This window comes from Gallinula chloropus, assembly GCF_964237585.1.
Source record: "Gallinula chloropus genome assembly, chromosome: 9".
Lineage (NCBI taxonomy): Eukaryota > Metazoa > Chordata > Aves > Gruiformes > Rallidae > Gallinula > Gallinula chloropus.
In genome coordinates, this window is record NC_140094.1 from 16,579,897 (window position 1) to 16,599,991 (window position 20,095).

At 48.8% G+C, this 20,095-nt stretch overlaps 1 protein-coding gene across 1 annotated transcript in view; it reads right to left on the reverse strand.

Annotated features, from left to right (window-relative positions):
- ADAMTS17 (ADAM metallopeptidase with thrombospondin type 1 motif 17) overlaps positions 1-14,112 on the reverse strand; it is a gene marked incomplete at both ends in the record, with an annotated part of 181,627 nt that extends 167,515 nt beyond the window's left edge. The window contains 3 exons of the mRNA XM_084268070.1: positions 3,062-3,227; positions 12,952-13,313; positions 14,040-14,112. Coding sequence (XP_084124196.1) covers positions 3,062-3,227; positions 12,952-13,313; positions 14,040-14,112 — 601 coding nt within the window. The remainder of the gene's footprint in view (positions 1-3,061; positions 3,228-12,951; positions 13,314-14,039) is intronic.
- Positions 14,113-20,095: the final 5,983 nt, after the last annotated feature.

The window sequence follows — 20,095 nt, forward strand, 5'->3', positions numbered from 1 at the left end:
TTGGTATTCACTCACCTCCTCTTTCCATTTGTGATCCCACGTAATTACCCAGTGTCTCCCAAATTTCCCTTTCTTTTAGTGCCTTTTCTCTGGGAAATTCAGTTCTGCCAAGGACAGGCAGCACCCTGCCCCTAGACAGAAGGTCAAAAAGTTCAGTGGCAAAAGGATGAGGCAGATTGCCTGGACTGATTTTGATTCAGTTCATCTTTTAACTCAATGGCTGTCTTAGTTTACAGCGCAAGAGATTTTAATTCATTTTCTATGAACTCGGGGCTGCAGCACCTACAGTACTTGGCTAGGAAGAGTGGTGCTGAATTCTGGTGTTTCCTCTAAAAAGAGACAAAGGGGATCTGTAACTCTAAGCAGAGCCAAGACTGCATACTTGAGAGAACCTAAAAGAAGATTGGCTTACTCTGAACCCATGAGAACGATAAACCTGCTGAACTGACTACTAAGAGCTCAACTCCACACAACAGAAATTAAAGGTCCTCATTACAGGGTTTACCATGAAGCAGTGCCAGCTAGGTGGCAACCTTATGAACAAGCACAGGTCATCTCTGTTGGTACATAGGCTTGGTTCACTACAAAACCCAAGAGATACAAAACCTAAGAGATTGAGGCAAACTTTAAGTTCAGGGCTGCCTATGCCAGCCAGTTCCTTCAGCTCTCTGCTTCCACTGCTGTTCCCAATAGGAAGCCTTTTGGGCCTCCAACTGCTGCCATGCCCCTTTACATTACTTGTTCCTGACCACTCAACTGCTCTCATACCAGTGGGTCTTACTCTTGTAGCCATTAAACCCACTAGTCCTGCTTCCCTCTTCATCCCTTTGGCAGCCCACTAGAAGACAGCATAGAAGCCTTGACCTTCTGCCCCCATTTAGTATGCAGGCCTTCCAGCAGAAGGCAGAAGCTGGAATATTTGTGGTGTAATGGGGCACGAAAGGATTAAAAGGAATGGAATATACAGGCACACTGAAACCTAAAGAAGAGATTTGGCAGAGCTCATTAAAAGTATCTCCTATGCAACTCACCCAGACAAATTTCCATAAGGGATAAAACTAAATTGCTCCAAAGAAGCCAGAAATTAGACCATTTTATACTAGCTGACAATCTGACCGTTTGGCTTTAAACATGTGAGAAGACAGGATAAGATACATAGAGTATAGACATTTTCTCTGGAAAAAATATAGGAAATAATCATGTCAACAGCTGGTTTACTATTAACTCCAAACAAACAAAAAGATACCCCAACATGAAAAGGGTGCAAGACAGTTGCATTTTTTTAGGGTTTCAGGTGCTAGAACACCAGCAAGGTTTGCAGCAGCTCACAGGCTCTTTGAAGTGTGAAAAGATAGTAAAGCTACTGACCTTCTGTGGTGCCTTGACTGAAGGAAGGAGAAAGACAGGGGAAAAATATGGACAGGAGGACTATCACCAAACAACTGGATCTCCTTACTATTGGTCTCCCGTTCCATTGGAGACTCTAGAGCTTAAAAATCAGATCCACAATTATAACTTTTAAATTAAAGCATTGCCACACTGGGTCACAATGGAAGACTGACAACCTGGAACATGCCAGCAGCACCTCACATACCAGTGGAGACCCATGAGATTTAAGCCCAGGATCCTAACACAGGCAAGGTGTGAGAGCATGCCACTGGAAACTGAATCCAGAGCATTAGAGAATGCCTACACTTAACTGCCAGGCACACAATTAAATTCTAAATCATTGCCATTTCTCAGGAAGCTGGTTCATCTCCCAACCTTTGTTATATCACAGAAACCTCCCTGAAATAATATACCTCATGTTTGTAAATTATTTAAGCAGAAAAGCACTGGAAATTGCTTGAGAGGTGGTTGCTTAGTCCAGAACAGCTGCACACACACAAGGTACATCTGCACTTCAGCTGCTACTGTTTCCCCACCCAGCGTAACCGGATGGCACACAAAAGCTATACAGCACCCCACCACCTAACTCACACACCCTCCCTGCTGCCACAGCTGTAGCTCCTTCAATATTCAATCTAACTAGATTAAATTTACCCTAGGGATACCTATAGGAGTTGCTACCACATTTTGGACTCTCAGACCTCAAACCTGGGCTCGCAGATTCCAAGGAAAGCTAAAGACCTTAAAAGCTTCTTTGCTATAAACCCATTCCTTCTAACAAAAGGTAAAGGGGGAAAAAAAAAGTTTAATTTATCTCACAAATCCTTGTATCAAACAATTTAAAAGTTGCCACTCAAAGAAACAAAAGGGCCTGAAGCATGAGAGCTAGAGCATAAGTTTGATGAGTAATATACCAGAAAGAAAAAGCAAAATTAAGTTCCTCATTAAAAAATTACCTTGCCCAATTACATCTGGCAGTTTCAAATGCAGATAAACCAATACAAAAATGATTTTAAAAAGTAATAATACAAAGTCTGCCCAGTTGACTACACACCCTGATATACTCTATAATGGGTGGCATGCTCTGCTAAACAGAGGTCAAAATGATGGCATGTGAGAAAGTAAATAGTAGATTGTTTTACAAAAGAAGCTATGCATGTCTTCCCCTCTCCAGACATCTTTTCATCTTCTAATGAGCTGTATCCCTGGAGTTGCACTCCATAGATAATAATTCTGGTTCAATTGTATGAAAGTATCTGAAGTAACACTTCTGCATTCCAAAACCAAGGATCACCATTCTATCCCTGCCTGCTTGGCACAACTCTACTGGAAAGGTGACACACCTCTCACCACTGACTTAAATTCCAAATTTTGGGCCTTTGCTAAAACCATTGCAAAATAGCTTCCTGAGCAGAAGTTAACTTCTATCTACCATAGAAGTTAACTCTTAACATCATAAAGTTTGTCTTCTCACAAATAGATCGTTAGAGCATATGTCCTAATAACTTTTATATCTGTGATGTAGCAGAAGGATTCATTAACACATTTCATTTTTCACTAACTTGAGCTGCCCGAACACTTGAATTACTAAACATAGATATATCTAGCAGAACAACAGTTAAAAATATAATGCATACTTCATGGCTGATCTCTTGAGCCACTTTAAGCTCACCTGCTACAACCTTGCAGTGCTCATCAGGGATGCGTGGCTTCGTGGGATGACTTGATTTTGTGGATCTTCTGCGCCTGATGAAGTGTTCTTTTCCACTAAATGAGGTCTCTGATGTATTCACTGGTTGTATTAACATGTGCTCTGATCCAATCTGGATATAGCCAACCTGTCCACAAAGGAGAACAAAAAAAACTCCCATCAGACATTTTGGTATCCTAACCTTGTCTATCAACCCAGTCTGAACCCAGACAATTCCACCGCAATCATAATTAACAGTGCGAAGAAAAGGGATTATCATCATGTTCAGTCTGTGTAATACAGACTAAAGAACTTCATCTGCTCTTATATTTATTTTTATATCACTGAGCACTATTTAGAAACATCATCATGCACTGTAACTGTACAAAGAAAAGGTAGGTGGTTCTTGTCAACACCTTTCCTCTCCCTTCTTCCTCTCCCTCCAGCTACAGCAGCTAGCTGAAAGCATAAACATGTATGTCTTTGGCTTACATGAGGACACCTAAATCACAGGAACAGAAATCCTTCCATAATCACCGTTCTAATTGCCAGTTAGAACTGCATTGTTATTAAACAGCATTTACTATCTTAGTAGAGCAAAGAGCTGAAATTGCCTGCAAACAGGAGACCGTCTATGTGTATCGCTCTTGCTGACAACACCAAGTGAACTGATGTTGTAAGTATAACTTGCAGAGACACCCACACTTTTTTTTATGGGGACCAAATGCCTCTTAGCAACTACAATAGGGGCCACACAGTAAGTACTGCTGTCCCTGAGAGCCACGGGTTGGGTTTCAAAGATCAAGCTGCGAATGGACTGTTGTACCTTCCCAGTTACTAGATTTTCCACCATCCCTGGAATAAGTAACACAAGGAAGGCAAAGACCCTCTCCAAATAACAGTAGACTCCATAGCCTAGAGGTCAGAGCACTGAACCCCTGCCTTTCTTGCACCAAGTCCAGACCTTACACTAGGGCTGGCAAGAACATCTTTGGAAGGCAGCTTCTGCCCCAGGAGAGCCCTCCTCTGCTTGCAACCCAGAGTTTTCAAGGTTCTTTTATGCCTTTTCCACTCCTTTTCTGGCATGAAAAGAGAGTGAAAGCAAAGATATCACCTTAGAACTTAACAAAGCCTCCAAGTTTAGTAATCAACTCGGAGGTCACAGCACATTGGAGAAAGCAAGGATTTCCTACTCTTCATTGTACTAATCCAACAGTTATTTGTATTGCAATTAAAAGCCTCTAAATACAGCTTTTCACCATATACCCCCCTGAAAGAACTTTCCAGCTCTGATCCAACTTGTCCTACTAGCAACAGAAGGCCTCATCTGGCCTGTCAGGAGGCTTCAGATCATGCCTATGGCACACCTTTCAGGTAAAGGAGCTCACAAAGGGGTCCTGCTAAGTCACACGCCTATAAGGCCCATCCTACACATACACAGAGACACTAGACTTTCTTTTTTGCATTCTGTGCCAGCCAGGCAACCATCCAAATAAATGCTCTGCACGTACATGCAAATACTATATATTCAACAGCTGACTGTACTAATATGATTTATAATATACATTACATACATACTGTATATTGTACATTTCCACACCTTCCTGCCAAATTCAGTCCTCACGTACACCCAGGAAATCCCTTTAGCCTAGTATTTCCAGCAAGAGGAATTTCTGCTAACAGAAACGAGAGCTCCCCTCCTTTGACAGCCATACTAACTGAACAGCATTCAGGGCAAACCAGGGTCTCTCAGAAAGGGTCACTGATTTCAAAAGCACACTTGGGGAAAAAAAAAAAAATTAGATAAATCAGTGTCTCTATTTGCCATGGCTGCAAAGCACTGCAGTAACAATTAGTCCCCTGCCTCAAAAGAGACAAGAGACACCTCTTTTGAGGTCTTTCAAAAGAGACCTTGCCCTTGGGGCAAGGTCACTGACTCAGTATAAAATGCCTTGACACCTCCCAGAAGGGTCCCCATTTAGGAAGAAAAATTGACATTATTTCTTGGCCCTACATTATGTGTACCTGTTTACATGACCCACTCTGTCCTGGAGTTTCCAAAAGGGCTGCCTCTTCATTTCAATTACAAGTTGTGCTTTGTCAGACTTGTTTCAGAGACAGCAAAAGCTCTAGTGACTTATTCTTCCAGCCTTCTTTACGATGCTCTTCACAACTTCCCATCCTTGTTCCAATCTTCCATCTGGGAGGTAGCCCCAGCCCCCTTTTTTAATATAGGTTTTAATTATTCAGAAGAAGGGCTGTAAATCTGGTGCCATGGTACTAAAAGCCACACCAGAGCTCCTGAAAGACTGCCAACCATTTTTGTTGGTGCCAAAAATATGTAAGAAGTAGTCGGTTTCATCACCACCCAACATTATCCCAACTTTCTGGCATCAAGTGTGAAAATAATTTAAACCATTGGAAAAGACTTATGTTTCACATTTGCTTTGGAATTGTGAAACCTATGGAGGGAAAGAGCCATGCGTCTTCACCATGGAATAGGTTAAGAAGCAATCTCAAGTTTAATCTGACAAGCCAAGTAGAGTTTCAAGCAGGAAGGATTTGCAGGATTGAGTGTATAAAGTACTCCTAGGGAGTTAAAATTTTCCCCCAACTTGCCAGTTGGGTTCTAAAGTGTCCTCAAACCTGTTGGCCCAGATGAGATCTTTTGGATGTGATAACTTGAAAACTCTGGTCATTATTTTGCTTTTTCCATAAGAAATGGATTCCTCATGTTGCCTCCCTCAAATCCTCCATCTACCAAATACTACACTGTGCTAATCTCAGCATGAGATATCAGACATCAGCACTAGGCAAGTACTCCACGCTTTTCTTCTCTCATCTGTGTGATGTTCAGGGTGCAGTAGAAAGCTGGATTTTAAAGATAAAGAAGCAAAACAGAAGACCATGTAACTGTCAGAGCTATTTTCCCCACATCTCTGGAAATCATTCCAATTAAATAAAATGCTTTGCATCTGCCAATTCACGTTTGCCTGGGGATATGCATATCAAAAGCTCAGTTACTCCCCCTTGTCCTTCTTTCACTGTGAGAGCCAGTACAAACAGGACCTGCCACTGTGCCAGACCCCAGCATTTGTGTCTGGGAAAGCAGCTGCTGCCCAGTCCCACCATCCCAAAGCACCTGAGACACAGGAGCCATCAGGAAGAGTGTAGATGTTTGTCATCTGCGTTATTAGCCTAACCTGGGTGTTACAGTTAATGTGACAGGACCACAGGATCACACAGCTCAGCTAACAGGAAAGGCTGGAATGATTTCAGGCACCCAAACTGACAAGTTGATTAAAATAAACAACAACCCACACTTCCCACTACAGCCACACTCACTGCTGTGCATAACAGTGGCAATAGCTTTCATATTAAGAATATGAAATATCCTTCATTTAGGAGTCAACTCAACATTGCTCTCTTCTCCCAACCACCACAGTATTCTCACATGCTCGTATCCACAGTTATAAACATTGGTCACTGGAGCAATGTACTCACTCTCTAATCTACTCTTGCACCACCAATAGTTTGCTATTCTACACATTATCTTCCTTGCCACTGGAGCTTCCCCAGGCTAAAGGGCAGCAGGGAAAGGAGGAAGGTCCTCACACCCTGTCACTGAAAAGACAACAGTAGCAATGGGACTATTAGTACTGACACTCCAATAGCATTTGTAATCACAGCATCCTGCTTCACTGGCTCTGCTATTCTGACTCTGTCCCCTGGTAGTACTGGTGGAGCTACAACAGCTCGAGGGCTAACTCAGGACAGGAATCCAAATCTCCAATGTTGTCTGCACGTGGTTCTGGACCTTCCCACACGTTAATACTCTCCAACAGTTACACTGTTTTTCCAGCCTTTTATATTTTCACAAAGTCTTTGAAGGAGATCTGTGAAATGCTGAATCTTTAACAGATTTTTCTTTTGCTCCTAAGTGTTCATTAGTTACATACGTACGGACACGCTGAAAAGAGAAGTTTTAAACATCTGACAAATTCCATCCCCTTCTCAATTTTTCAACTGTTACACTGTAAATCTTAGTTTAACCATTTCCTCAAAGTTAAAAGGAAGTTAATATTTAAAGTTCAGAACAAAACCCAACATAAATACTGTTTAATAAACTTCATGTGGCTTTTACTCCTGTCCTTATTAACCCTGCTTCAGCTTTAAGTTCATTATTATTTATAAGTGAAATGCAAGCAAATGTAAAACAAGAGCTTTAAATTAGGTCCTGCTGCTCCAGCATCATTTCAGGTGCACACTCAGTTGTGAGAGCAGATCATACCCAGGAATATCTCTATCCCAGCCTCTGACTCTGCTAAACAAGGAAACCATAACATTCTCTCCCTTTTGTCCACTGTGGAAGGGGAAAGAAAAACCCAACACAAAGAAACCCAGCACAGTAATTTTAAGAGGTTTAACTTTTCAGCTCATGGACCAGCTATGGATGAATGCCAGACAGCTAGCTCCTTTCCCAGACAAGAGAGTTCTGCAGAACTGAGGGTTTCCTCAGGGGAAATCGTATCATCTCATAATCCTAGCATGCCTGCACTGCTTCCCAAAACAGCAGAGGCTCTTGCAGTCACCTGAAGGGCAGCACCGCCCCATTGCACACAGAAAACACTCAGTACCGCTGGACAGGGATTGAGCTCACCAAGCTTCAGACATCTGCTCTAAACCACACATCATCTGCCTCCACGGTCAATAAAGGAAGGTAAACACCTCCAAAGTGACTGCGCTAATATGAAGTACCTGAGAAACAGCATGAACCATCAGGGGAAGCGCTCTTTGAATGTACCCATCATTATCACTTACTCTCCCCTTGATAACCAGAGGCAGACTTAAAACCAGCAGACTGCAGCCTCTTCCCTATTCTTCTTCCTCCTTCTCCCGACAGTGCAGGTTTACCGTCTCACTAGGAGTCCTTTGAGTTATTGCTCATTCCCTGGAGGCTGCAATCTAACCTACTCAGTTCTCTTTGCCCTGAGTGGACATGCATATTGGATCCAAAACCACAGAGACATCTGATTCCCATACAGGCACTTAGACCCACCTAGAAATCAGTGGGAGCTCAGAGACCCCAGAAGCAGCTGTGCATCCAACCACTGTTTGTATCTGGTCCCAAAACATCACTGGTGAGCAGCAACATGGGCAATAGCAAAGGAAGAATTTCCCAGCTAGCTAGGAAATACATTTCTGGCCTTTAACCTTAACACCCAAACTGTCTCAACACTATAATAATCACCATTTCCCCATATTGCTGCCACCAAACTTAAAGCATTTCTGCCCTCCCTGAAAAAAGGAAACATCCAGCTAACACAATGACCAGGTGGAACCTCTATCATCTCTCACTGCCCACACCTGCCAAAGCTTGTCTACATCTACACCCTCTCAAAGTTTGTGGAAGTGAAGGGGACACACCAGAATGAAAAGCCACTGTTCAGAAATATTTTAAGCTGGAAGATTTGTACACTGGGAGTTGCAAGAGGTTTAACAAAGGTAAATGCAGAGGAAGCTTGGAAGAAAAGCAACCCTATTCTTCCCTGCACAGATTCTGTGAGACAATATTGCAAGATGTTTGTTTCCCATCTTATGGTGCAGCTTCAGTTATTCCATCCCATGATGAGAACATCGCTGTTCTCATCCCATGAGCCTCTGTCATGTACATCATCCATTTGCATGACGCAGTCTCACTGAATTCAAAGATTAACAGATGGTGCAAAAAGGTATATGAATGAGCCTGAACAGGAGGGAGCCACAACCTCTTCTCTTCTTTCACTTGAGAAGGACAATCCACTTTAACTAAAGAAAATCCTGAACCTAAAGTCTGGGATTCCAGATTTCAAAGTGAAAGAGAGAAGTTACTTGGAGTTAAACCTGTAACTGCTCATTTTCAGCTTACAGATCATTTTCCTAATAGACAAGTGTTTTCAAGTTCATTTCTTAGTCAAAAGCTAATGCTTATTTTAACATGAACCCATGACCCTCTTAAACCTGCAACTGTTTCAAAAATGTAGGTACAAGAAACAACTGGTGTAGCCTTTCCTATAAGGTACCCATGTTGCATTCCACCAGACTGCATAGCAGTCCAGCTCTTCAGCATGTGAGAGTGACTCTAGTATATATATTAAAAAAAAAAAGGTAAAAAAAAATATATATCAAACAAAGTCTTTGAGAATCCCACATTTTGCAGACAGCTTGAGGCAGCATTCTGCAATGTACAACTGGGGAAGAAGTCGCCCTGAAGGACACAGGGCCCTGTTAGGACTTGTCGCAATAATACACAAATACATACTGCTGAAAGGAGCTCCTCTACTCTGCTCTCCACCAAAAAAACCTCTACAGAAGGTAACACTGCTCTGCCAGACTTTGCTGGAGAAGATAAGGGCAAGAAGCAGACAGCAGCAGTCAAAACGTAACAGTGAACTTGCACCTGAAAGCAATGGAGGAATAGCTTTGAGCTGTGTCAAGCAAACTAGTTCTTTCCTGGAGGGAGCCTTAAACCATCATCTAAGAACTGACCTCAGACTTAGAAGAGACCTTAGTCCCACTACACAACTCAACTCAGGGTAACACACACTTACAAAGCTGCAGCTTTCCAAATGAGAGGCACTTTCCCGTACTGCCTACTGTCTCCTAGTGTCCAGACGAGTTGCAGAGCTTTCCTCCTGCCTGCGTCTCCTCAGCACCAGGAAAGGACAGTTCAGTCCTGCGGTGTGGTCAGAATCCAAGTGTTTACACAACTGCATTCCCCAGACAGAACACAGTCCTGCCAAGCTGAACTGCTTTCCAGGGACACAGTACCTCTTGTCTGCGCTGCATCTCCCAGGTCATCAAGAGGGAATGGAGGGGTTGGAGTATCCTCACACACAGCCCTAAACGTCCTGTGGCCTAACGTAGCTACAAGAGTACAGCCACCCTTCTCAGTGCAATCACGAGCTGTAGTGGGAAACTACAACCAGTATGTAGTATGCTAACAGCAGAAAGAAACAAAACATAACCTTCAGATGCCACACTGGGAACCAGACACTATTACCAGGAAGGAGTTGCTCAGCCTGGTTGTCGCTCAGTTTTCAAGCCACTGTGTCAGGGGGGTTGTTTTCATTAGAGCTCTGCTTGCACTGATCATTTTATAGCACTTTTTGTGTGATTTATGGCACGGTTGAGGAATATGATCACAACCAAGTCTGAGCCAGCTGGAGATCAGGATATAGCATTACTACCTACTCTTACTTTTTTGCAACCAGCTTTTTTGAATGAGATGTCCTGGTCATCCAGTTGGAGTCCAACAAGTACTCCCACACTGGAGTTTACAGGAAATCTCCCACTACAGCACTAGCACTGCTCAGGAGACAAATGCCAGAATAAACATGCTGCAGAGTTTCCACTACCAAGGTCTTTCTTCTAGCCCAGCGTGTAGACTGTGTCCGTATTCCCACCTGCAAAGCTGTGCTGCTGCTGTTACTCCTTCTGCTACAAATAGGGCTTAAGGAAACAATGCGAAAAATCTAAACCCACTGTAGTGATGGGTCTTAGTATTTCAAATTGCCAGACCAGGAGGAAAAATATTTGGACTCTAAAGTCACCCAACCTCAGTTCCACTCATGGAAGATTCAAGACTTGCTAGATAAGTTGAGACAAACTTTTAATTCCTCTGATCCCAGAAAACATCTTCCACTAAATTGTGTATCTTCCACTACAGATATGCTGATTTATCACGGCCACTGCAAAAAGCTGTATAAACCCTGCAAGCTAAAAATCCAGTATTTCATATTTAAGAAAAGATTTAAGAAGCCAAAAGGTCCATTTAGCTAGAATAAGGAGGTTTACATAGTGATATGGATCAATTTAACCAAACTGCTTCAAAAGTTGATGAGGCTTATCTTAAGTTTAGGTTCATTCTAAGAATGCTCGAGTTTTCTGTTCTTTAGTCTTCAGTTCACAAGAGTGTTCAAAACTTTCACTCACTCTACATATCAGTCTGGTTTGAACCCTTTCCCACTCCTGGTGATTATGTGAAAGAAGAGTAAATGGACAGATTCCTCTCACAGGAAAGGAGCATCCCAACACGCAGAAACACCTCTCTCCACACCTCTGCACACACCACTCTCAGCACTTCCAGGACCAGATCTGCAGGCAGCACGGCAAGCAGAGCTTTACCAACACTCCCACTTACACATGTGAATGTACTGGGCTTTGGTCCCCAAGAGGTACCACAAACTAGCAGAGTTCACACCGACCACTTTCTGATCCCGAGCTCACCTAGCTCAGTCCTATCAGTTCAGTCCTTGCTTAGAATACATACAACACTAAGATACTGCAATATCATTGTTCATTAGTGTGCAAATATGAACCAAGACTAACTAGTCTTGTTTCTTTTCCAACTTCTCTGCTGGGAATATCGCCAATCTTTTTCTCTCCCCCTCCTCCATTCCCTGATCTCAGACAGTTAATGCTGTGCCTACAACTACATTCCTCCTTTTAAAAAGGTTCCTTCTGCGCCTGTTTGTGCTTTTCATCTCTGCTTGAGTAGGTAGCTTTGGAACCCCAGCACTTCATGAACAGGATTAACAAAACGTGCCCAGTGACAAAAGCATACAGCCCTGAGTGATTTAAAGCTTGAACTGGAGATATCAGTTTTAAACTCTGAGAAAGCCCTCCATGGTATACAGCTCAATTTACAGTGCCACTCAAATACTCAGCATCTCAGAGCCTTTTTTCATTATTTTTTTTTAAACTGAGGCCCAGCGCCCTCAAACGGTTCAGGAAGGAAGGCCCGAGCCCCAAAGGCAGAGCACATGAAGTGCTGCTTACTGCAAGGTTTAAGACTAAATCTCCATCAACAGGTCTGCACGGAGATGTCAAGCACACATCCAAGGAACGTGTACTGCGAGTCTCTGCTTAACACCCCAATAATTTTTATAAAGTACTTTCAAGTTGTCATTAATAATTACAAACTAGCCATTGTCTTAAGCAGCTGAGAAACAGAAAGGGTGTCCCACACAGAATCACCTCTTCGTATCAGAATGCTCAGAAGAGAACCCAGGCCCTGAAAAGCCACCTGGAAATGCTACAACCTCAGGTACAGAAATCCAAACACCCAAGGCGGGAAAAGCAACCCTGAGCAGGATGGTTCCTCCAACCACACCAGGTGTCCCCACACCACAGCTCCCCCAAAACACCCTGACACGCCAACACCGACTGCACGAGTTGAGGGGAAAGGGGAGGAGGAGTGAGCTGGGCAGGCAGGCCACTAAATGTCCACAGCAGGGCCTGGCCACCACCCTCAGGATGGCAAGGGCATAGAGAGTCCCTCAGCCAGGACACTCCTCTAACAGTGTCCTCAGGCCCTGCTGCCCGCCACAGCCAACACGCTGTGGCTGAAGTCCCTCAGACATGGCTGAAGCTATGGCAGCTCCTGCAGCAGAGAGCTGTGACAGAGAGAAAACCCACAGTGGGACAGCGGCCATGTTGCTTGCCAGAGCCCGGGGAGGTGAGGGGACTCCAGGACAATGGAGGTATGGGCACAGGTCCACTGCTGCTTCCCCAGGGCCGGACGGCTGGGGCAGCTCCCAGAGCAGGGACCGGGGCTGACAGGAAAGTCTTCACACGGGGGACAGCGGACACGCTCGCCAGGGCCCGGGGCGGCGAAGGGACAGGCAAGACAGTGGGCAGGAGGTGCCCCGCGCTGAGGTGAGGCACGGGCACGGCCCAAGGGCCGCTTCCCGCCTCCGCCGGGCTGGGAGCGAGGCGGGGGTCGGGCAGCTCCCGGGGCCGGGGCTGACAGGAAAAGCCGCGCGGGGAAGGCGGAGGGGCGGTCGGAGCGGCGGCCCGCGCTGAGGGGAGGCGGGTCGGGGTGGCAGTACCAGCCCGGCGCAGGTGCTGAGGGAGGCGAAGGAGTCGCTGCGGTTCAGCACGTGTCCCGTGTAGAAGCAGAGCCGCTCCTCCGGGGGCCGCCGGGGGCCGGGCGCCCTTCGCGCCTCCCCGCGCCGCTGCTCCACCACGAAGCCCCGGGAGAGGAAGCGCAGGTCGCGGCGGAGATGCAGGTAGAGGTCGGCGCCGGCGGCGGGCAGGCGGAGCAGCAGGGCCTCCGCCGCCGCTCGCTGCCGCGATAGCGCCCGCCGGCGCCGGGGGCCGCCGCGATCCCTTCGCACGGCGGGCGGCAGCAGGTGGATCTTCTCCAGCGCCACTCGCTCCGGGATCACCACTTCCAGCTCCGCTCCGCCAGCTGCAGGCGAGAAGGAGAGAGGCTCAGGCGCTCGCACCCCCGCGGACCGGTCCCGCGGCCCGACGGGGCGGCCGGGAGCTCTGCGCCCCGCCGGCCCCCTCCCACCCCCTTCCCGCGGGGACGCCCCGTCCTGCCGGGGCGAGGACAGCCCTGCGCTCGGATTTCAGCGCAGATACTCATGCACTGGAAACTGTGAACAGGCTGCAGAGACAATGGAGCCAGCGGAGGAAAGGGATTTATTTCTCTCTCTGTGTATATACACAGAGACACACGTATATGAGGGACGGAAAGTGCAGGGAAGAGAGGAATAAAGCAAATGCTAAAGCTACTTGTATCATTAAAGAAAATATATAGCTCAGACACAAGCATCGCATTTCACCAACCCCAATAAAAATCTGCAGGGAGAAGGGGAAAAGCAGAGCAAGCCGAAGCCGCAGCCAAGGACAGTCAGCAGCTTTCCACATGAAACGTTACAGCAGCAGCAGCAGCAGCGAGAGGGCAGGCAAAGAAAATACAAAAGCCTGGAGCAATTAATCCTGCAGACCGGGACCGCGGCCACGCAGGGGATCCGGTGCATGCCCTGCGGTCCTGCGCCCGGCACGCTGCCGCCCGGGGCCGGAGCCCACCGCTCGCCCCGCCGGACCCGCGACTGCCCGCGGCGAGGGCTGTCAGCGCCACCGGGGGAAGGGGATGCCGGCGCGGGGAGCCGGGGGAGGGAAGCGCTACCTGTGCCGGCGTCCAATCCCCAAAGCAGCAGGCAGGGAAACACGAGAGGCAGGAGGAGGCAGCCGTCAAACATTTTACGGCAGCGGCGGGGCCCAGCGCGGAACGGAGCGGAGGCGGCGGCGGCGGGAGCCCGGGCCGGACTGAGCCCTGCCCGCCCTCGGAAAAAGTAATCAGCGCCGCCGACAGCCGCGGCGTGGTGGGCGCCCGGCCACGCCCCTCCCCGCGGCGCCGAGCGCTCATTGGCGCGGACACGCACCGAGCCCCGCCCCTCGCTCCTCTATTGGTCGCGAGATGAACGCGCTGGGCGGAGGGTTGGGCTGCGCGGGGAGGGGTACACGTGGGTGGGGGGCGGCCTGCAGGGGGCGCCCTCTCCTGCCCCGCCGCGGGTTTGAGTTGTCGGGTGCCCGGGAAGGGGGAGCGGGAAATGGCCAGGGAAGGGGGAGCTGGAAGTGCCCCGGGAAGGAGCGGGAAATGCCCCGGGAAGGGGGAGCTGGAAGTGCCACTGGAGGAGCAGGAAATGCCGCGGGAAGGAGAGGCTGGAAGTGCCCCGGGAAGGGGTTGGAAGTGTCCCTGTGTGGCGGCCCCCTGCTCCATGCTTTCTGCACACCCTGCTCTTCCCTGCTGGAAGGACTCGGTGCCCCGATGCTCCCCTGAAAACCTCACCCCGTCCTTACCTTCCTGCAGCCTTTTCCACTGCTGGCTGGAGGCCTGATCCCAAGGCTCAGAAGTCCTGGGGACACACGAGGTCGGCAGCACACGAAGATCCCGGGCAGTGGTCTCACACGCTCCCGGACACACTCATCACATGGAGGGAAACCAGAAACACGTGCATAGAGCCCAAGAGATGTAAAAACTGACTTTCACAGTGGTGGATAAGAGGAGGAGGCTGATGTAAAGCAAGGAGGATGCGTTGCTCAAAGAGGAGGAGGATGCTACCTAGCAGCTCCCTTGCCACTCCATGCAAGGGACACTCACATCCAGGTGCAACCACTCCCATTTTCACTCAGATCCTCCCTACCTGATGGCTGGGCCACATCCTGTCTGTCCTCAGATGCCCAGAGGTCAGGAGAAGTCAGCTTGGTCCAGGGGCTGCCGAACCCAGTAAGGTGTTTTCCAAGAGGAGAAAGACTTTCTGCTGCATTCGTCACATTTTGGATGGGGTCCTCTGCTCCTGGCACAGCTGAATCATGGAAAGCAGCAAGGACCCAACATGTCAGCAGCTTTAAACTGCTGTGGCCCAGCAGGGCAGTGCCCTGGAGCTCAAACTGCTGCAAAATCCTGCAGCTTTGTGACTGAAATAGCGGAAGAATCGAAAGGAAGGCCCATAAAAGTGTGTGGGTGACTCTGGCAGATCTCCATGCTCGGCTTCCACAAGAATTGTCTTGTGCTGACAGTGGCAATGGCTCTGAGTCACGAGCAGAGGGAATTAGATTTGGGTGCTTATCCCTGCAAGGGCAGGCAGCTGGGGCAGTGCTAAGGAAAGGGCCCTTTGCATCCAGGAGAAGGACTGAGGGATGAGCGGGTTTAACACCGTTTTCTCTCTTTCAGGCATCACACAGGCAACAAGAACCACATTTTCTTTGTTGCTCTTGCAACAAGTAGACAGGTTGCTTGTGGGCCAGAATCCTCAAGCTGCCTCCAGCCCTTCACCCCGATGGCTCTGCTCTTCCTGGGTGTCGAGGGCATGGAGCGAGCTGGCGTAGCACCTCGGGAAGGCCTGACCTGTGCAGGACCTTTGCAGCACTGTCTGACATCCCATCATTTGCTGCCATCTCTGGAAGCTCCTCGTCTCTCCAGTGTGGTGGTACTTGGAAGGTGCTACCAGCAGTCAGCAGCAAGAGTGAAACAAGGGACCTGCAACCAGCTCCCAGCAGACAAAACGTGGGCAAAGCCAGGACCCACGGCTCAAGTTCACTTTCTTAACATGAGATCAGGTGAGATTTAATAGCTCTGTGTTTTCCTGCCTTGCAAGGCTCAGTCTGCTCTCTAACAAAAGTTACCAAAGCCAAAGGGCTGGCTCAGAACCCATCCAAGTGAGACAAAGCTTCATTTGGAGGCTGACTACCTTGCTGTATGTCAGTAGTGTAACCTAACACGATTAAAACAAAACCCTCAGAGCCCGAATTTCTCCCCTGACCTGTTGTGAACCAACAATTTCAGCATCTCCCTCCAAGACCCGGCTGGCACAGCGGCCCTGGGCAGCAGCTCCCCCACCGCTCTTCCACCCGTGGCAGTCCTCCACTCCTGAGAACCAAGAGGCAATTTGATTTGTGAGCTGCCAAATCTGGCCTGAGCCCCGAACAGGCATGTTTAAACCCAGACCACCAGCCGCCTCCATTTGCTGAGGGACCGAAGCCGGTGCCTCGTCTCTTCCCTCAAAAGGGTTTGACAAGGGGGCTCAGACTTGCTTAATTTTGTAGTAGACCCTTTCTCCCACCTTCCCAAGTCCTTTGCCAAAATAGTAATAACAATACAGAGAAGGACTAAATTTAATAGCGTGGGGGAAGAGGGGCACTAATGAAGAGAAGTCAGTAACTTAGTGCGTGGAGGGAGTCGCTCAGCGGCTGGGCTGGTCCCTGCTGAGCACCACAGAGCCACAGAGCATCTGGGCAAAGGCTCAAGGGCTGAAACATCCCCACAACGGGGGCAACATCACAGCCAGGCCTTGCTGTTGGCATGGGCTGGAGCCAGGAGCGAGGGACAAGCCCCCACAGAGGTACCCACGCAGCAAAAGAGGGAACTGTCTTAGGAGCAGCAGTGTTTTTACTGAATCCAAATCCCAAAGCTCTGGTCAGGCAGGGACTTTCTTCATCAATTTAACACCGTGGGCTTTTCAGGAATGCCTTGGAATTGTTAGTGATAAGGACAGCACGTGTGGCAGGAGGGGGCTGCAGGACAGCTCTGGTGGTTGCCTCTCTCCCCTGCCCCTAGCCCAGTGTGTGTGTGTGTGTGTTTCTCCTTCTCTTACCATCACAGAGAGTGGATCTGGCCCCACAGTCTCTAGGAAATAAGCCCCCTCCCCCTCTGAAACTCCTGTTTTATTTTTTTGCAATTTGAAATGTAGGTGGAGGAAGCCAAGTTTCGTGGCCATTATTGCAGAGTTAATAACCCTTTGGAGACTGCAGACATGTGTTACATACATCTTCCCGAGCAGTCATTTGGCTCGCTGCCTGGAAAATGCCAGCATGCAAAGGGTTAACTTGGCCATTACTCAGCCTTCTCCCTTCTCTCCAGCCACCCCTCTCCAAAACCTTCCAGTCCTGGTGAGTCCTGACCTCACGGGTGATGCTCTCTGGGACGGTCTGGTGCCTTCCCTGCTCTCCTCACAGCTCCTCACCCTTGGGCATCGGGGATTTCCTTTATGCCCCAATGCTCCAGGGTTTGGCCAGCTTGGTTGGGCACAGACCTGGCAGGTGCCACTCTGAGCCATGAAAATATCCCCCCAAAAGAAGCCAGAGACAGTTTAATGACAATAAAGAAAAGGGTTGGGTTTTTTTATTTTTGTCTTTTAAAACAATCAACCAAACACACAAGTTCTATAGGTGCTAGAAGTGGGCTTCTTATGGTTTGGTCTTTCACAGTGAGCCAGGGGTTTGATTAAGGTTTCTTCCCTGGATAGAGGGTGTGTGAGGGTGTGCTCCTTCATGTGGAGTCTCCAGTGTCTGGTACCAGCAGGGCAGCTCTCAGCAGGGCACTTAAAAGGTTTTTCCTTCCAGCAGCCTGAATTCTCCCAAGCCTGTGAGAGGAAAAAAACCCTCTGGGACATCTCTGGCTGGTCTGGCTGCAAATGCACAGCCTGTTCCTGAGCTCCTGGGGTTAAGGAGCAGAAAGAAAAGTGACCGTGATACTGGAGGTGTCCAGGGGCACCTCTGAACCTCACCAGAGCACACAGCCAGCTTCTGGTAAGGTAAATCCATGGCAGGAGGCCTATCCCTTTATTTTGTCCTAGCAGGAAGCTTTATTCACAGGCTGACAAGGGCTCCCTTTTGTCAGAGGGAGTTTGCTTTGGTTGAGCTGCATCAGTCTAGTAAACAGGGAGTGCATTGCATGAGGTTTTCCCTGGAGATCCCCTCCAAACACTTCCCCTCTGCCTGTCTCCAGGGGCCTCACAGCTTCACCCAGCTGCAGTGGGGAAAAACATCCTATTTCTGTGGTATACAGAGAAAAAAAAAGAAGAAAAATACTCCTGTGGGACAGGAGCTGAGGAATGGAGTCCTGAAATCCCTGGTCACTTCACACCTGCCCCTGTGAGAGCGAAGATCTGGCTGCATCCCACAGCCATGGCACCAAACCGGCCGGGGTATTGCTGCCTCGGCACGGATGTTTGGAGGGAACAGGGATGTGACACTGTCAGGAGCAGAAAATGCCACCGTGGGTGAGAGAAGCCAGGAATCTGGCAGGCCATGCTCTGAATGGAGAGATCAGGGTGAGGGGAGAATCCGCCCCGTCCCGTGCAGGCAGCGCTGTGGGTAGAGAGATCGGAAATGAAAGCTTCCAACCCAACCGTGCTGGGGTTTTTAGACACAGACAAGGCTAAACCAGGGTCTGCTGGGTGTCTGAGGGCTGTGAGTCGATAGCCATCACCCAGGCAGTAACAGCCAGCCCCACGTCACTCCCCAGGCATGCAGGAACAAATGGACAAAGGAAAGAGCTGTCGCTGCTCGAGGCTGACCCTAAAGTTCAGCCAGGCTTTTCATGAAGTCCAGCGTAGCCACCTCTGATGATGTTATCAGGGACCTGGGAATAGCTGGCACTTTCTTTTGTTCTGGTTTATGGTTTGTTTGGGTTTTTCCTCTCCGGGCTTTTGGCTCCTGCAACTGTGAGACTGATTTCTCATTTCACTCCATGACACTTTTCTTTGACCCCATGACAGGCTGGGAAATGTGAGCTGCGAGGAGCCTGGGGGCTTATTGCCCAGGAGCAAACGAAGACGTTCCCAACCATAGGATTGTTTAAAGTAATCCTTCCTCAAAAAACATTGCCATTGAGCTCATTTTTGCTGCTGAGATGTTCTGAACGTGTGGGTGAGACGTTGTGAGTGCGTGGCATTGGCAAGAACAGAGCCCTTCACACAGGCACCACCTCCCTCCTTCCCTGGCATTGTCCTTCAGCTGGTTGTGTCCCATGTCTGGTGTTTCTCTTCTCTCAAACATCTCCCTTCGTATCCAGCACCTGCCTTGGATGAGGATCACACCCCCAAACCAAATACTTCGTATAAGGCTCCTCCTTGTCTGCATGTTCCTTGCAGCAGGGCACAAGGTGCTGGAGAAGATCCCTAAGCCAAGAAGGTTGTGCATGACTTGGAAGAGAGAGAGAGAGAGAGGGTGGGGGATGCTGAGGGGATGCACAAGACAGTACAGCCATGTGCGTGGATGGCTACAGGGGCCTGGACCTGGTGGCCCTGTGCAAGTGCACAGACCTAAAGTGGCTTCTTTCCATCATGGAAGTACTAATAAGGGAAACTGCTGATTTAAATCACTCTTAATAATGTTTTCCTATTTCTTTAACACCTCTCCCTTGAGCACTCTCTCCTCCTTTCACAGCGTCGTGGCCAATTACACTTGCAAAGCAAACAGAAAACTCAATATCCCCAGGAGCAGGGATTACTGGGGGCTGGGGGCCCTCACCTGGCACTGTGGCGGGGGGGGGGGTCCGAGGTTGGTCCCAGCCCAGGGCCCTGCTCAGGGCTCTGTCACCTCCAGCCCGCGACGCACGTTCCTATCCCTGGAGAGGGGGACCCCGGGCAGACACTGCAGGGCTGGGGGGACCCTCCTTGCAGCCCACTGGAGCTGCAGGACTGCGAGTTGGGGGGACACTGAGGTGGAAAGAGCTGTTCCCCAAGCTGAGGAAGGGCTGTGTCCCAAGGCCAAGCCCCACCGGCCCCCCAGCCTGGGTCTGTAAGCCGGCCCTTCCTCCTGGGGAAGCCACACAGCCCTCAGGCCACTTGCTCAGGTAATTGTCCCTCTGGACTTTTGTTGTCTAATCCTTCTTCTTTTGTCTCATATCCAAGCTACTCCCAAGCTGCCCTCAAAGCTTTGTCAAACCATTTGAAGTAA